The 18,090-nt window shown below is 41.1% G+C and overlaps 1 protein-coding gene across 1 annotated transcript in view; it reads right to left on the bottom strand.

Moving 5' to 3' along the window:
• The window catches only part of sik2b (salt-inducible kinase 2b), a 79,388-nt gene that overhangs the window by 46,600 nt on the left and 14,698 nt on the right, over positions 1–18,090 (bottom strand). The window contains exons 4-5 of the mRNA XM_042487043.2: positions 8,658–8,819; positions 620–744 (exon numbers count right to left, since the gene is read on the bottom strand). Of these exons, the coding sequence (XP_042342977.1) occupies positions 620–744; positions 8,658–8,819 (287 nt within the window). The remainder of the gene's footprint in view (positions 1–619; positions 745–8,657; positions 8,820–18,090) is intronic.

Here is an 18,090-nt window from a genome sequence, read left to right as displayed (position 1 = left end):
TTGTAATTCCAGTATATGTACTTCAGCATGATCCACAAGATGCAATATAAATATGAGGATCAAAGTTTTTTATAAATAAGTAAAACACAGCCTGAAGTCTCTGATCCATGTCATTTATGAATGGATTCTGAATGGTATTAATTTTGTCTGGAGACTACAGCACAACAAAGAAGGAAATTACAATAATAAACACAAATAAAACAGACAAAGAAGGAAACTATTCAGCTATGTAGCCTACTTACTTATTTGTGGTAGAAGCACAAATACATGCAAATAAATACATTACAAATGCTTCTTCTGTGGTATAATGCCGTGTGGCATAGGGAACACAACTGGATTGCAGCTGGTGTGTGGCGCAGCTGGTTAACGTAAATGGTGATTTATTTATCTCATATGGTGCCTAACTTTAGTGGACCATAACACATTGGGTACCAAACTTTTCAATAATGTCAGTTTTTGAGCTACAATGAAGACTAAAATGTGGCCTGAAACAGACAGTAAGACTTGTTGATTTTGTCCAAGTGAATTTCTAGTAAAGAGGAATGAGGAGTTAACTTTTTTTTTTTTTTATGAATCACCACAGCCACTACAGGTGCCTCCATGCAATCACTCATCTTACCCAGATGTCTAGCTGTGGACCCTCATACTGTTGGCCCTCAAAGACTTCCGGAGCTGCGTAAGGTGGGCTGCCACACCATGTGGCCAGAGGCTCCCCGGGCTGGAAGAAGTTCCCGAATCCAAAATCTCCACAAGGCAAAAGAACATGAGGGATGGAGGGGGGAGGGGGTGTAGTGGGTTGGGTGGAAAGGAAAAGATAATACCAAACATTAGAATCTGGGAAAAGTATAAAGTCCTTCAACAACCTGTAACTATAAGTATAACTTATGAGAGCAGTGGTTAGGCGCACGGTGTATATGTAAAGTGAAGCTGTGGAGACTGACGCGCAGAGGTGGTCGAACTGCACAAAAAGTCCAGAACAAAGGTGGGTTATGTCTGACTGAGAGCTTATATGTGTCTCCATGGGGTCTGCAGGTTTTTGCATAATGTAATATGTGATCCAAATTTTTGTTCGTTGAGGAAACGGGTCTTTGTATGAGGTAATCTCCCCATGAGACTGACATGAGGTCATCAATGCTGTGCTCTGATTGGTTATCTGAAGAGTGACTAAACCTTTAGACTTTTGTCTTGTTCCTCTGAATAATCAGATCGTACTCACTCTTACACAAGTACACGCAAAGCGCTGAGGAGTTCACGTATGCCTTTCATTAAAATCCAACTAAGAGCTGCAGTAATATCTGCCAAATCACACTGAGCCAACTTGCTTGCGTGTAATTACTCAGCCAACCCCCTTTTTTGTATTAGTTTGTATCCTTCTCCCTCCCTCTTTCTCAAACCCTCTCCAGTAAATTATCCTTTGTCTCTGCTCATCATTTGCTTTCACAAGACTTGCTACTGGTGCTTAATTCTAGATAGGGAGATATTTAATCTATTAGTGCATCGACAGAATATTAATTAATCACTATTTTGAACTGATTTATAATTCTTAATAATTTAACAAGAAGAAAATCCTCAACATTTGCTGGCTGTTGTTTCTGGGATGTGAGGATTTGATGGTTTTCTTTGCCTCTTTATAATTAGAAATGGAATCTTTTCAGCTATAAGGGGAAATAATTCAGTGCTTAGTTTGTTCGTTATCAGTGGGATCCTGGGATGTGTCATGGGACCTGACAGCTACAGGAGCAGACAGTCAGGCTCATTTAACCCTCCACCCCCACCCTTTTTCCATAATTTGAAACAGTTACATAAACAGAAAAATGTACCACAAAACAAATAAATAACACTGATAGAAAAAAAAAGATCTGTGTTACATAATGAGGTTGGAGGTGATGTGGGTTCACACACAAAGACACACACACGCACAGCAATCAGCGTGTGAGAGTAAGAGACACAATGTGTAACCAAGATATTTGCCTTTGTCTTTGCTCTGTTCTGCATCATGAGGCTTTACAATTTCCAAGAAACAATCTACACACATCCTAGAGGGGATGACATGCAGCAAAGGGCCGTAATCAAACCCGCAGCTGCTGCAATGAGGATGTAGCCTCTGTATATGGGGCGCCAGGCATTTAATAGCTTAAACTTTAATGATCAATTAATCTGTAGATGATTGATGAAAATGCCAAAAAAGAGTGAAAACTCTTACATAAGTTCACAAAGAGTTGGATTGTGGCCACTGACAGCACCATGAAATGAACATCACTCGCAACTGATACCTGCCTGTCTCAAAGTCTGATTCACAAAAGATACTTAACTAAAGTTATTACAGCCCAAACAAGCCCATTCAGTTTTGGAACTGAGCACAATTTGACATTTTTTACATCTCATTGCAATTATCCACATTTAAAAGTAGAAATGTTGCCTTTGCACCAATAACACAGTCGGCAAAACAATAGCAGAGATTAAAAAGAAAACTTAAATTTTGAGACAGCAAGCTACAGGTCTCAACTGACAAGAAGTATACACCAGACATAATGATGCTTTTAACTGACAACGACTGCTGCCATGATCATTGAAAAGTCTGGGTGTGACACACCTCAGAAATGCACTCAAGTTACCACTAACTTCAATTCAATACAATTTCAATTCAATTTGCTTTATTGGCACAAATGTTTGTACAACAATATTGCCAAAGCCTTAGATACAATTTATAATTTCACTGTAACTGCATATGTCTATTAGCACTGATCTATGTTAACTGGACTGTTTTAGCAATGACACTCATTTGCAAAGAATGGGGACAATTTTGTGCCAAACCCTATGTATGTTACCTCAATTAAATATGTGCAATAGCACAGGAGCACCGAGAGTGTATTTTCTCAGCAGCACAGTTCGGGATGCATTTCACCCTTTATTACAAGGTTTCTTTTTGTCATACTTGTGCAGGTTTAGCAGTCACCAAAGCTGCCGACCTGACATGATTTCTATCCTCAATTTCTGGTTGCCAACCTGTTGGCAAGCATTTCATTCATTTACGTGACATAACCTAAATAAAATTGGTATTTCTAAATAAGTTTTAAACTTTTAAAAAATCTCAAAGGATTAGGGCACGATGAAGACCTGAACAAAATCAAATATCACAGAGCCTTCGGATCGAACAATACTCTCAGGAAATAAAGTGCTCAATTTTACTTTATGCAAGCTTTTGCACTCACAATTTGTATTAATTGCACAATTTCTGTTGTTCTGTACTGTTATTATTATGTACTGAGAAAATTATATCATCTGTTTGCTCAGTGACAGAAAAGGGATTCCCTAAAGGAAAAAGGTTGAGCATGACTTTCCAAGAGCACAAAATGTCCATTTCAAATGTCTTGTTTTTTTTTTCTGATGAACAAAGCCTATCAGACTAAAACCCAAAGATATTCAGCTAACAAATGTACACTCAATGGCCACTTTATTAGGTGCAAATTGCTAATGCTAAATGAATATGTAGTCTAATAGAACAGGTATGCAATAAATCCTACCCTTGTGAAGGTCACAATCTTCTGAGTTCACTATGACTGTTTTAGAAACTGTACTGAGTCAACTTAATGGTCATTCTGCAGTAAAATTGCACTGCATTATACAGGGAGGTGTTATTTAGTCTACCCTCATTCACATAAATGGGGCGGACAAACAATAGAAACACCTGTCAGTTGACGCAGTAAAACAAAATGTGCAGGGAATTCGTATTTACTGAAAAACGCAAGTAGGAATAAGGTTTGAGAGATTGGTGCAAACTCTAGATGAAAAGGAAATGGCAGGTTTGACACTGTGTGTGTGTGTGTGTGTGTGTGTGTGTGTGTGTGTGTGCGCGTGTGTGTGTGTGTGTGTATTGAATCCATTTAATTACTGCAGTGCAGTTAGCAGCAGGTGTGGCTGACATAAAGTGGAGGGTAAAGCGGAGTGCCACAGTGGGGTTTATTACAAGTATGTTTACTGTCTGATGCTGCTGTGAAGGTGAGATGTGAGATGCAGGCAGAGCAGAGCGGAGCAGTGCAGTTGGTTTATCGTCAGAAGCTGTGACCCATTTCATGGAGCTGAATACTGAGCAGACTGGTTGACGTCAAAGCGCTCCAGCTAGCTGCAGGCGACCAACAGCATTCATAACTCAACAGGAAGGGCGGGGTGGATGGGTGGGAGGGGGGGGTGTGAGTCGCAACACAAAAAGTATTTAGCATAATATTAGCCTAAACATGTCACACTGGAATATACTCCAGCTAACGGCTTAAAAAACTGTGTGTGGATATGTTGAGTGTATGAGTGATATCATCATTCTGCAACAAGGACAGCATCCCGGAGGCACAAATGTCACTGTGTCATTTCTAACGAGGTATGAGCATTGATATAGTTACAGCTGCAGCTCAGGATGCACTGCCCAGGATTCACTCTTCTTGCCTGTTTCTTCTCTCACACTTATTACCTAAAAACTTTTCTCTAACCTTGTCTTTTTCCTCATATGCTTCAGGTTCCCAAAATCTCAGCCTCATTCACTCGTGAAAAAGGTCGTTTCACTGATTGTGTGAGACTATGTGACTTTTGCACGTTAAAAGTTGAATTAATAGTCCACGGATTGCAAATTTGCTCAAATCAATACACTCTGTGGGTTTTGCCAAGAAAACCTGACTTTGGTTTGGTGTGAAGTAGCTTATGGTAACTTTTTATATACTGTAGGTATTCCTGCAGAATGGACAAAAGTCACCAAAGTTATTTTGCTGACTTCTCTACTTAATTCTTTTGCACTTAATTTACCATCATCACATCATTGCCACATGGGCAAACAGTGGGCGTTTTTCTTTTTTTATTCTATCGTCTTAAATTTTGTACATATTTTGGTAATAAAGCTTGCTGTCTGAACAATCTATTACGGTCTATCATTGTATATTATTACTTTTTAAAAGATTTATTCGACAACATTTACTGACAAATACGGATAACTGTTACAGAGTTTTTTTAAAGATATTTTGAGCTGCTTTTTGTCTTTATTTACAGAACAGTGATAGCATAAAAGGGGGAGAGAGAAGGTATGGCATGCAGCAAGGGGGCGAGGTTGGAATCAAACCTGCAGCCGCTGTGGCAAGGACATAGCCGTCGTACAAGGCGCGTCTCTTTAACAGGGGCGTAACTGCTGTTTCCAAGGTCATGAACGGACTATGAAGCGCAAAGGAAACATTCATTCAACGGTAAATTCAATACACTGAACACTGAGATATCAAGGTTGTTGCAAAATCCTGTAAATCAATTAATGAAAGATGTCCTGCATACTGATTTGCAACATAGACCACAATAACCAAAAATATATCAAAATAGTATAATAAAGTAAAAAGACACACCAGCACAAAAGTCTTATCTATTGTTTCACAGTATTGTATATTGTCACATCGTCCGACAACCCAAACATGGAATATATATTTTCATGCTAAGCTACAAAGACAGTGTCCTCTCCTCCTCCAATCCAGCGACTCACTTTTGTTTTTTATTTCTCCTACTCTCCTTCACTCCCCTTCAATCTGTCATCTCGTATGTAATGGGGCTGTTTGAAGTGAGAACATGAAGGGCAACCCCCCCGCTGCCACTCTGCCTCTCCTCTGCAGCCTCCACGAGCATGACCTTTCTTTGACTGACCGCTGCCTGGTTAAGCTTCACACAGACTGACCAGAGGTGGCCTTTAGAGAGCAGGGCAGCATCACTGGACTGCAGGAAAAACCCAGAAGCATAGGTAGTCTGTCTTTCTTCCAATTAACGATTTCAGTCATTTATCAGGCAAAAATGCCAAATATTCACTGGTGCCAGGTTCACAAAAGTTAGGATTTGCCGCATTAAACCATTTTTTACTATTTTGGACTGTTGGTCAACAAGACTGGATTACAAACTGAACCAAGTGAGCAATGTCCCAGAGGCTCCAGGATTACCATGTGACAAATATTTTTTGGCAATATAAATACATTTTTTTAATTCTGTATACCCCCTGAAGCATATTTTAAACTTGAATGGCTTAACAAATACGTGTGTAACAACACAAAGATCAGGATCAAGACGGTGAAGTTAGGACTTTCTCTCTCATGTACTGTACAAATCTGGACTAAATGAAAGATTCACCAAACTTGCCAGAGCGTGTTGTGGGTAAGAGTACAGAATGTACCTTGCTGCAGATGTCCTGTTTTCACTAATCATAAGCCAGGTACTATAATGTTCTGTTCACTGTTTTCCTGCTTCAGATCTAATCTGCCGTGCGGACAATTGGTTGTGAGTCAGACTTGTTTATGAAAATTACTGCTGGGGTAACAACATCACCAGGTTATCATCTTGCACCCTTCTGAAAAACGGTGGACAGGTCGATGCAAGTTGTGATGCAAGTGAAAAATCAATTATTGTACAGTTCTTGAACAGTTTTTGCCTTTTAGAATATAAAAATATATACTGAACACTGGCTTGACTTTTATGAAGATGAAAGGATGCTTTGCAGATTTTTAACAGTTCATCTACACACTCCCCATACCAGGTTAACACAGACCTGGTTAAAAAAATTGGCAGAATATCCCATTTAAGGAGTCTTGTGTAAGATTTATAGGGATTTCGTGGCATCTAGCAGTGAGGAACCTGCGGCCACTGCGGCAAGGACACAGTTTCTGTACATGGGGCGCCCGCTCTATCCACTGAGCCACTGGGTGCCCCAACACAAGTAATTTAAACCAGTAGAAAGTACTGAGTAAAGCAGTTTCATGTTAAAAATCTGTTTTTCTCAGGATCCATTTGGATCATCAGAGATGGAGTGCTAGTCCAGCTGCTGCTAATGTGTGCTCAGTTTTTTTCTCTAATAACTTATAATCCAGACATTCAGGAGGTTTTTAATGGGAACCATATTAATCGCAGAGGTCTTGTCCTCTCCAAAACAACCTGACTTGGTGATTTAAACCACTAAAAACACAGAAAAAATCTGTGTTTTTCTGCCGCTTCTTGATGTGGATGGGCTGCTAAGTCCAGTGGCTGACATTAAAACACAAAACACATTGGCAATATCTAGAGCCAGAGTATGATTTGTCCGTTCTTGGGTACTGTAGAAAAATGGTGGTCGAACATGGCGATCTCTGTGGGTGAGGATCCGCTCCCTATTTAGAAATAAATGGCTCATTCAAAGGTAACAGAAACGCAATGATTCTTATTTTTAGGTTATTATACACTGAAGACATATTCAATTTCTGGCAATATATACCCTTAAACCTATGTATTAGATCTTTAATTGGGAGGCTCATCTGTCATTTTTCACCCATGAAGTGTCATTTATCAGATCAATACATAATAAATTGGTTCCTCTATCCATGACATGAAGTCATGACAATAAGAGGCCATTTTCCCTGAAGCTCACATTCATACTCAGTGTGTCTGGTATCTTTTCACACCTGTATTTTTAGACATCCTCATGTGATCAGCTCACCTTGGGTGGATTTGAGTGTCAGCTCTATAAAGCCTAAGATAAACCTCAGTCTCTTTCAGGGCATTGTCACAGCTGCAGCCCTGCCACCCTGCTATGCACCACTCCTTATCATTCTCCCTTCATCCTCTCATGCGCTTCTCTGTCTCCAAAGTAGTCAATCCAATTTATCACTTCCTCTCCTCTTCCAATTAAACCCAAACTCCTCCCTCTAAAACTCCCCCTCCTCCACTCAGGAAAACAGCAGTAGGGTGACATTCTCACTAGCTAGCTCTAAATGCCAGTTGCTTAATAATCACACTTTGAAGCTTGTACTACAGACCTCCAGCTTAGTCTCAAATCTCTACCAATGTTACCTCCTTAAAATTAAAGCTAGGGGTCACTAGGGAGGACTGTTTGATCTCCACTGTTCATAAGTTCGAAAAAGGTGGCACAAGCCTTTGGTTTATCTCTGAGATTTTACTATGTCTATCCTGGCATCTTTCAGCAACAGTTGTCTCGCGTGCAACCTTCGACCACTTCTTAACACTGTGCAAATGGCCTGGGCAGGTAGTTAAGACATTTCTGAACTACGCCAGAACTGAGATCATAGTAGGCAGTGTATCAAAAATATCATTCCATGCTAATATCTTATATTTCTCATCCATGAATGAGTTCTCCTGCACTATGGGTGCTGTTCCCGACTCACAATTATGCCAGTTGAATCCGATTTTGCTGTTCAATACAAATATTCAACGATTTGTTTGGTTTTCTATACAAAGTTTCAAAGTCTGAGCAGGCTCCGTGGGCCATTTAGTGTGACTGCAGCATTCACGTCATATAGCAGACAAGCTAATGGAGCTAACGTTGGGTTGTAAATGTCGAAAAACATTTTTTTTCATAATACTAGATATCAAACAGAAGCCGAAAACTTTATTGTATTAACTTGCTGTGAGCTGTCAATTCACCACTTTTTCACCTGACGGTGCAGTCTCTCCCTTCATACTGCTGCCTGCATGTCTGCAGCTGCAAAGTGTAGTGTGAAAGTCGAGAGTATTTACTCCACAGCAAAACATGGGGACCAAAATAACATAAGTACACTAAACAGAAAAATAGACTGCTTGACTTCAATCTCAGTCGACTGAGGGTCTCTGACTGATGATTTGAGCCTCCGACTTTAAAGGGGCAGCTCTAGTTGTTTCGTTACCTGCAATCTTGATGTTCATGTGGCCATCGAGCAGCAGATTCTCAGCCTTCAGGTCCCTGTGGACGATGTTGCGGTTGTGACAATACTCCACCGCTGACAGGATCTGCCAGAACTTCCTTCTGGCCTCCAGCTCACTGAGACGGCCATGCTTTGCCAGGTAGTCTGTTTCCAGAAAGAGAGAGAGAAGATGTGTCATGTTACAAGTATATGCAGGTACCATTTTACATTAACTTACATAGCCTGACTCTGAGGGCTTTTCAAACACAGTATGAGGTCTCATTTTGTAGAGTTGAATTGAAGGTATTTCATTCCACTAAGTGTTGGTGGTTGCATTGAAAGGATAATTTACTTTTGATGAGTTGCAGGCCTGGTGCCAATGGCAGTTTACAGCTGCTCTACATTACAACATGCTTTGTAAAGTGATTAAGTGCAAGATGTACGATGTAATTTTTCTTCAGGAACCCTTGATCTAACTCTGTGCATGTGTGAGTAAATTGACAGTGGGGAAACTGTGTTGTCATAGCCAGAGGAGGACAGGGAAGGGTTAGATCTCTGAGAACTGATGTGAGTTGGGGGGTCAGTGGGAGGTAGTCAGTGTATGATTGCAGACATACAAACAAACTTGACAATCAGTGGGAGAAATCAAAATGTCAGTGTAAATAATAAACTGGGTCCCTTCCCAATGAGAAACAAAAACATCTGATTTATCTGTTTATCAGCTGAACACAAGCTGTGCATGGAGCGTAAAGACAGACTGAGTTTGTGGTTGTTTAGAAAGACACATGAAACCAAAGTCTCTGGGGGACCAAAGTCATAAATTTTACTGTCTTCTTTCTCCAAGCATCCAGATCACTGACCTTTTTCTCATTGTCTGCTCCCACACCACCCTCATTGTTTTTCTAACCTTTCAAACTCAGCGTTTGCTTATTTTCACAAAGTCGACTGACAGACTATTCTACAGGACGCATGATTTTTTGTAGCCCTGTGAACTTTGGAAAGTGTGGTGTTTGTTGCTGTCGGCAGGGCTCCTCTTCACACCTCTCTGTCCAGATAGCTCGCTAGCTCTTCAATTCACACTCTGTGGCAAACAAGATAGGACACTCTGTGTTGGCTTTCCTTCCAGCTGGCATGGATACAGACCACCGACCAAACCTGACGACAATGCACAACAACCACAACAAAACCCAGCCAACAAAACTTCATATACGAGTAAACAGAGTGCGCAAAATGTAAGGAATGCAGTTATTTGAAGACGCACAAGGTCAAACTCATAAAAGAGCATTTTTGTAATCACAAAGCAGACAGGGTGCTACAGCTTCGTTTGCTTAAGATATTGAAAAAACTTTTTGCCTCCTCTTTGCATTTGTTGGAAATACCTTATATCTTTTCCTTTTTTTTTTTTTTTTACAGAAGTAATATTCCTTTGATTTCCCTGGTGTGAGCACACATTTATGTAAAGATAACATCACAGACATAATTTCAAAACTAGGTCGCTGTCAAGATGCACAGAAAAGTTACACTTAGCCAACTTCACAACCCATTAACAGAAAAAAATATTGTGCCATCAACTAAACATGAGATATAGGCCAGTGACATGCATCACGTTGTAAACACCTCACTGTGATAACTCTGCATTGTCTTAACTTGGAGTTGACCAAAGGGTCATTTGTAAGTTGGGACAAAGACTGTACAATAAAAATGACCAAAGGCCATAATCTGCGTAATTAAGCTTCAGGGAAATGATGCCATTCTGTCGTCAACAGCATGGTTGAGAAATAGCTAACATCTGACAAAGTGGGAAAACCTGATTAGATAGCGGCTGGCAAATTCCATAGAGGAGGCCACTCAGTGACCGGGGCAGCTTTCATGCAACTCTGCTAATCAAAAAACACACCGGGGAGGGGAATGTGTCGAGGAGGTCCAAGTATGCACCTGTGAGGAAGAGAGCTGGACTCTAAAGTAATAACCGTTCTGGGATCAATCCAGTCCCTTTCTTGGTCCTCTGTCTCTTAAGGTGTCAGTGTGCTTCAACCTTGTGAGATGGTCAAACAGCAACAAGTCCTACAAACTAGCCTGACCACGTTGTTCAACACATCTGGGCAAAATATTAACACAATTGTATATAAAGACTGGATTCATTTAGTAAATTATGAGACCAGTACCCATTTTAAAGTGATATTGATACCAGCAGAGTACTTCATTCGATTCCCATCTTATGAATGGAAGCACATCTGCATAAACTGAATTCCCAGTTTGTCAAAGACACAGCACCTGACTTTACCAAACCACCTTCTGTTACATCAGTAATGACATGTTGAATGAAACTGAAGAACGTTTGCAGCAACTGGCTATGAAACATAAAAGGAGCTTTTCTTTTTCTATATCTGGGTACAAAAAATATCGAATGCAGGTTCTGTTTGACTAAAGTTTTGAGACTACTTGGTACAGGTTTATTTTGGCCGATACCTCAAAGGTATTGTGTACAGATACCCAGCCCTATTACATATACAGTTATTCTCTTATTCTCTGCAATAGCTTTGCCTCCTTAGGACAACATTCATTGAGTTATGGGTGTGTAAAAACAATCTAGAGCTGCAAAATTCATTTATTTTGATTTGACATTTATCTGCTTATTCTATTCACAATTAATTGTTTGGCAAATTAAAGGTTCGAGACAATTTCATACTGGGTGTTCGGTCTAACAATCTTTAACCCAAAGATATTCAGTTTACTTTTATAAAAGACAAGGAAAACCAGCAGAAATTACCCTCTGGGTAGCAATAATTACTAAATATATGGCATTTTGCCTTAAAAGCTTTATACATTCATCAATTATCAAAACTGTTGCAGATTCATTTTCAGGCAATTGACTTCTAGATTAAAGGAGGTTTCAGCCATAGACTGTGTATACAGATGGATGACACATCTTCACCTCCTTCCACTTGTATGAAGCCAAAAATATCCCGTATATGGCCGCTGCCATTATACACTGATGATATCAAATGAAACCAGAGTCTGTGCAGAAGGTGGTGCTACTTTACTGATGTCCCACTGTTACACCTGCCCTGATATCACATCCTCTTTTTAAATCAACAAATACCTGATTAAAACAAAACTAAACAGAAAAACAAACACCTAAACACCAACCAGCATCATAAGAACTTCCTAAAATTACAGACTACTCAGAACAGAACGGAAAAATTATTGATTTTTATTTTTTAGTTTGGCCCATGTGTTATCCGCTAACATTGAGGGGACGGGGTTTATGACCTATACTGTGCCAAGCCACCAGGGGATTATCAAGACGTTTTGGCTTCACTTTTGGGGAAATGTCATGTAGTTTATCTTTATAACCACACAATGGCTTCAGCTCTAAAATAATGCTGCTTGACTGACTTAATGCTTTATACACTGAATAACAGTAAAATGAACCTTGGAGCCTTGTAAACAATAAAAGGTTCAGCAAAGCCAAGTGCTAAACATGACAGCTAATCTTGACTGTATGAAGAGCAGCACTGTGTAAACACAGCTTGTTCTACAGTTGCACTTGAAAAACAAGCCATTACTGTCTGAGCAATCAGCATGGCACATCCACACAAACAATTACATGTGCACACACACACACACACACACAAACACACACACACACACACACACACACAAACACACAAACACACAAATGCACACAAATGCACACAATGCAGTATGTTGCCCCAGTGGAGGGATGAGTAATCCACTGATACAATGTTGGCGAGGGCAAGGACCTCAGCACAGTGAGGCATGCAGAGCGTCATTCTGGGAAAGCGAGCAGAACAAGTATGAATCATAGGGGTATTAGGGAACAGCTCAACAACCACTGTGTTCCACTTCTGCTGAGAGCTGGGCGAGGACCGAAGTCTCTTAACAGCTGCTCAGGTTTGGAGGGGACAAACATCATGGGTACAAACTGGCTTGTTGGCTAGACCTCTGGCTGGACTTCAGACAACACTGTGGGGCAGGCATGGGGAGAGTGTGTGTGTTGGTGTGTGTGCATGCGTGTGTGAGTGTGTGTGTGTAGAGGAGAGGGGGCAAACACACACTCTGTTTCCATATCAGTAACTGATTCCCAAACCACTTAAATGCGGCAGCCACATTAAAGTCACGTCTATGTGCGTGCTGATAGATGTTGGGGCTGATTTAATACCGACACCCTCAGGGGTTAAACTTTGCTGGAGCCAGCTGGAGCTGAACACTGCTCTTTCACCCAAGTCATAACCTGCCAAAGACCAGCTGCAGCTACTGGTTATGACAGTCAATTTCTCTACCATGGGATAAGTATTCATTCAAGAGGTATTAAAATTAAAGTAAAATAATTATAATACCCTTTCTGTTCATCTCATGAGTTATTTTGCCCAGCCTCAAGTCAGGGCAGGGATAAGTAAAATTACAATAGCCTGCGGCCCCAAACACTGAATTCTCGCTTTATTCCCTGTGAAGATCACTTGATTCCCAAGTGACGGCTACCCAGAACCAGTTACAGTTAAGAGATGGTTGCAAATTGTCTGATCCATCGGAATCCCATGCTTCTGATTTTATCAATTCCTTTTATTACTGCCACGGCGACACATTTTTCTGACAGCTGCAAAACAATAACGCCAAACTCATGTGTCTGCACTGCTTGAAACTTGAAACAAGATGAAGAGGAGTTATGGCTAAGAGGAAAAAACAATCCAAATTGCTCCCGATGCTGCATCATTGGAGTGTGAGTGCGTGTGAATGGTTACTGAGTAGCACCTTGTACAGTAGCTTTGGCTACCAATGTGTGAATGTGTGTGTGAATGGGTGAATGAGGCATGTAGTGTAAAAGCGCTTTGAGCGGTCAGAAGATTAGAAAAGCGCTATGCACGTGCAGTCCATTTACCATGTAGCAGGTAAGGTTAAGGATGTTGTGTCACTTCCTTGCCAAGTTGTTTTTGGTTTTACCATCTTGGGGAAGGAACCCCATACAATCTGCAGTGGATGTATGTGAGTAAAGCATACCCAGCCATCACTTGTAGATGCGAGTCCTGCAAGCACTATGGTAAATGCCCAAGGAAAAGCTGAGCAGCTCCATCAGCAGGGAGGCTCAGCCCTCCTCTGTGCCTCTTGAGGTCAGGTATGCAAGTGCACAGCAGACAGGTTGGCTATCAACTGGCAGGTTGGTTATCAACTGGCCCACATTACAAAATAACAAGTGGTGCCTGTTTGAGCAGCCGTGTAAGGTGTGAGACATATTTACTTTTAAGAGTTCTGTCACTGAACTTTGATTTACACGCTGCTTTAAACAGGATTTGCTGGATAAGGGTATGGGTGTCCTAAATTCCACATCATTTGGCTGGAGTTTCAGCCTGCCATGTGGGCAGGGGACTTGCCCATTGTTTTGAAGGCACTCTAAGGTTGTCTTTTGAGTCCTTGAAGTGTGCAGACTTAAGGGTGCTTTCTCTTAAAACTATCCTGTTCCTGGCGTTGACATCAGTGTGGATAAGTGAATTATATGCTTTGTTTGTGCATGCATCCCGCTTGCAATTTCCCCTAACTATGGGAAAGTGATGCTCCACCTGACCAGCAGATTTGTGAGTCTTCTTATAGATATTCCGCACTCGAACTGCTAGCCTTTCATCCTCGCCACTTGCCAAAGAGAGCAGTAGGTGGCTTATTCACCGTCTCATCTATTTGGACAGTACTCAGGGATTTTGAGAGGACACTCAACTCTTTGTATCTTGGGCCACTTCTCACAGAGGAAAGCCTCAATTTCATGAGCATCTGTCACACTGGAGAGTAAAGGCTAACACTTTTGCTTATGAAAGTCGCTTCTTGCAGCCTCTGGGGGGCCTACGGGTTGATTCCACTGGATTATTTACTACTACTTTGTCGGCGCTGAGATGGGGCATGAGGTAGCATTTTTGTGAGTGACATCTGTGTCACTGTAAGCTAGGCATCCCAATATATGCATTTGGTTTAACCAACCTGGCGCATTGGGGCCTTTGCTGGCAGGCTTACTTGTGTAGCAGTCCATTTGCAGTCATGTGGTCTTGGCGCTCCTCAGTCAAAGTGTTAGGGGCTTCAGAGCATGCAAACCAGGAGTGGGCCACACCTCCCAAATTGAGATTTCAAGTGAGGTTTAACCTGAGGATAACCCCGGTTTTCTGAGTGGCACATTCGGAAGTCAAGCCTGGATTACATTGAATAATTGGGAATAATTGTGCATGTAAAGGGTTATTACGTTGCATTTTGCTTTATGCTTAGGGTTTTTGAGAAAGACAGACATAGAAATGACCAGTAAAATATATTCAACCATAGCACAATTAAAACATCTTGCAGTTTTGTTGAATATAAGTCTTCAACTTCTGATTCTCTACAGGTGCCTGAGCATACTTGGTCAAAAATAAGATAATCAAGCTATACTATAATCTTCTAATTAATGAGTTTGATGGTACAATAGTAAGCTGAGTGATGGTCGGACCCTACATTCCCTCCCTCAAAGTATTATTACTTTAGTATTAAATCTAGACCAAATGTTTGACAAGACACAAGATCATGTAGATGACATTTACCTTGTTAAGTTTAAAAAACTGGATGATAAATGCCAGTGATTCATTTTTTTCGGTTGTCAGCTTCATACAATATGTGGTGAACACAGAAGGTGCCAGTAAAGTAATGACGGAGGTTGTTAAGAAACATTAATAACTAATTAAATGGCATGTTATGATGAAATCTGAGGATGGCTATAGCTCTATCATTTCTATGCAGTTCTATTTACTATTATACTATGAGACTGATGTTATGTGCAGGTGCAAACATCTAGAAAAACACCACTTTATTTAAATATGTTCTGATATTTATTACTAAAACCCTGCACTATTTCTGAATGTCTACAATCACTAAAGAACAACAAATTATCTTAGCTCAGATGTAGAAAAACATGTTAGGTTTATTCTGGCACATATTTTCCTCATTGCAATATTTTATTCAGCAGGTGGATCCCTGAGAGCTGTAAGTTGCTGAATGTCACTCAAGTGGAAACACTTTTTGTAAACATCAAAGCATCACCAAAAATAACATAATCTACTGGAATCTAGTTAGTCATGGATGCATATTTACTAGTCATCAAAGTCAAAGCAACCACACCCTAGCAGTGGACACATCTGCAGAAAACTACCCCAGTTAATATGAAGGATGGTTTATGGCGAAATAGAAATTGACAGCCTAAGTAAATAAGAGTGTCTCAAAAAATAGCCGGAGTATTTCTTTGAAGTCAACAGTCTCCTCTCTGTCTCATTCCCTTTCCATCAGTCAGAAAAAAGATCTGCATGAGTGATTTTACTCATGCCAGCTATAATACTCCCCTCTCTCCAGCAGTGCTTTCTTAAATATGCATGCCCTACATTTCCCCACCACCTTCCAAATTCAAATGGATGTCCCCTGCTCTCGCCTCTATTCTCTTCTGCCTCCTCTCCCCTCCTGCCTCTGCTGCAACTCCGCTTTATTTGTGGTTGACCCAATTTCCAGGTTTGATCCATACTGCGGTGCTGAGGCAGACTGTGGAGCGACAGGCTGACTGACAGACAGACACAAAGGCACATCAACAAGCTGGCATGGATGCCTCAGCTGTGCCCATTACCGTGCCCACCCACCCCTTCACAAGTAACCCATCACTCTCTGTCTCCTTGTGCCAAACCCAGCTCTGCTTCTTTGTCTTTATGGCTCCAGACGCACACACACACACACGCATGTACACCACCCCTCCTGCTCCTTCATTACACCATTGACTGTTTGGTCTGAAGAGACAATCGGAGGCTCATCCATTGTCTCACTGATTCGCTGTAACAGGGTGGGCTGCTGAGCATCAACAGCAGCTTCACATCTTCCGCTCCTTGCTAACCTATAGCCAGGAGCAGACCTGAGAAATTCATCATGTCAGAAAAGCAGAGGCAACTCTATGGAGGGCGACAGTGGAGGAAGAGGCCGGAGATCTGGCTTGGCAGCTTATCCATTTGTCTGAGTACATCATGACTGAGGGACTTGATCCATCTCCAGGAAGTGTATTTGGAAATCAGAAATGACTGTTCAATTTTGTGAGATTGAATGCTGTAATACAAGTTTATTGCAGCAGCTACCAGTCACTGTCTGCCTGGCTGAGTCAAAGCTGCTTCTGCTGCAGCAGCAGCTGATGATGACATATAAATGTCTTACATAACTACATTACATTGTGCAATCAGGGCAGAGGGGTCTCAGGAATCAGGACACAATGGTTGTGTAATACTGAAAGATGATCCATGAGAATATCTATGGATTATGGAAAATGAGGATGACATCATGATTGGTTATTTAAAGTAATAATGTGACATTTCAGGGAAAACTCAGTCACTTCCTTGCCAAGAGTTAAATGGGAAGACTTGTAAAGCTCTCATGACTGTCTGTAACTAAAAAGCTGCAGCCACGAGACACTACGCTTAGCACTGACATTGGAAACAGGGGGAAAAAGCTAGCCTAGATCTGTTTAATAGTTTTTTAAAAATCTGCCTCGCAGCAACTCTAAAGGCCACTAAGTAATGTGTTTTAAGTATTTTTTTTTTCTATTTGAAAAAAGTAAAATCTTATTTCTTTGTAATTTATTTGTCAATTTACCGAATCTACACAATGGCAGTTAACAGTTAATATGGGACTTTGGATATCCCTCTTATTACACACAACATATATATATAATTACAACCATAATACAGAACCTCTGGAGAAGTTTGGGGGTTTAGTGCCTTGCTCAAAGGCAACTCAGAATGGGGAAAACTGGCATGTTTCCAGTTGTCAGCCAGCACTACATACATGGTCTGTACAGGGAGTTGAACTGAAGGCCCTCCTGTTTCCAATCCGCATCCTCACAGACTGAGCTACTGCCACTACTGTAAAGCTGCATTCAGCGTATTTCTTTGCTCAGCGCCACATTGCCCCGCTGTCGCTCTCTCTCTGTTTATCATGAGACTACTGCTGCCACAGTGTGAGCTGTCACAGTTGGTGAGAGTCCACCTGCTCATACACAGTAAGAGAGCAAACCGTTAGCATCACACAGGCTATTAATGGGATAAAGTCAAAGCCTTTTGGTGTTGATGTGAGTTTATTGGGAGCGTTTAAAAACCCGGTGCTGAGTATTGGCCATCGCTGCTGTGTTTGGTCGTGCTAACCGGGCAGACGTTGAACTGACCGGGATTATAGTGGCTTTGAGACCTGTATAATATTAATACAGGGCTCAACAATAAAGATCGCCCGATTTCCCACGGCAAGACAAATGCCATGTTGGCTTAATAAATCTAGCAACTTACTTGCCCAATCAGGTGGTAAAAGAAAATTAAACACATATTTTTTTCCAGGGTTGATGATGGCAGCAGCTAAGGAGTGATCCATCTTGCTTCCTTCTTGTCTC

Source organism: Plectropomus leopardus, chromosome 6 (assembly GCF_026936395.1).
Source record: "Plectropomus leopardus strain MGB_pleo_1.0 chromosome 6, ASM2693639v1, whole genome shotgun sequence".
Lineage (NCBI taxonomy): Eukaryota > Metazoa > Chordata > Actinopteri > Perciformes > Serranidae > Plectropomus > Plectropomus leopardus.
This window is presented reverse-complemented; position numbering and strand designations above follow the sequence as displayed.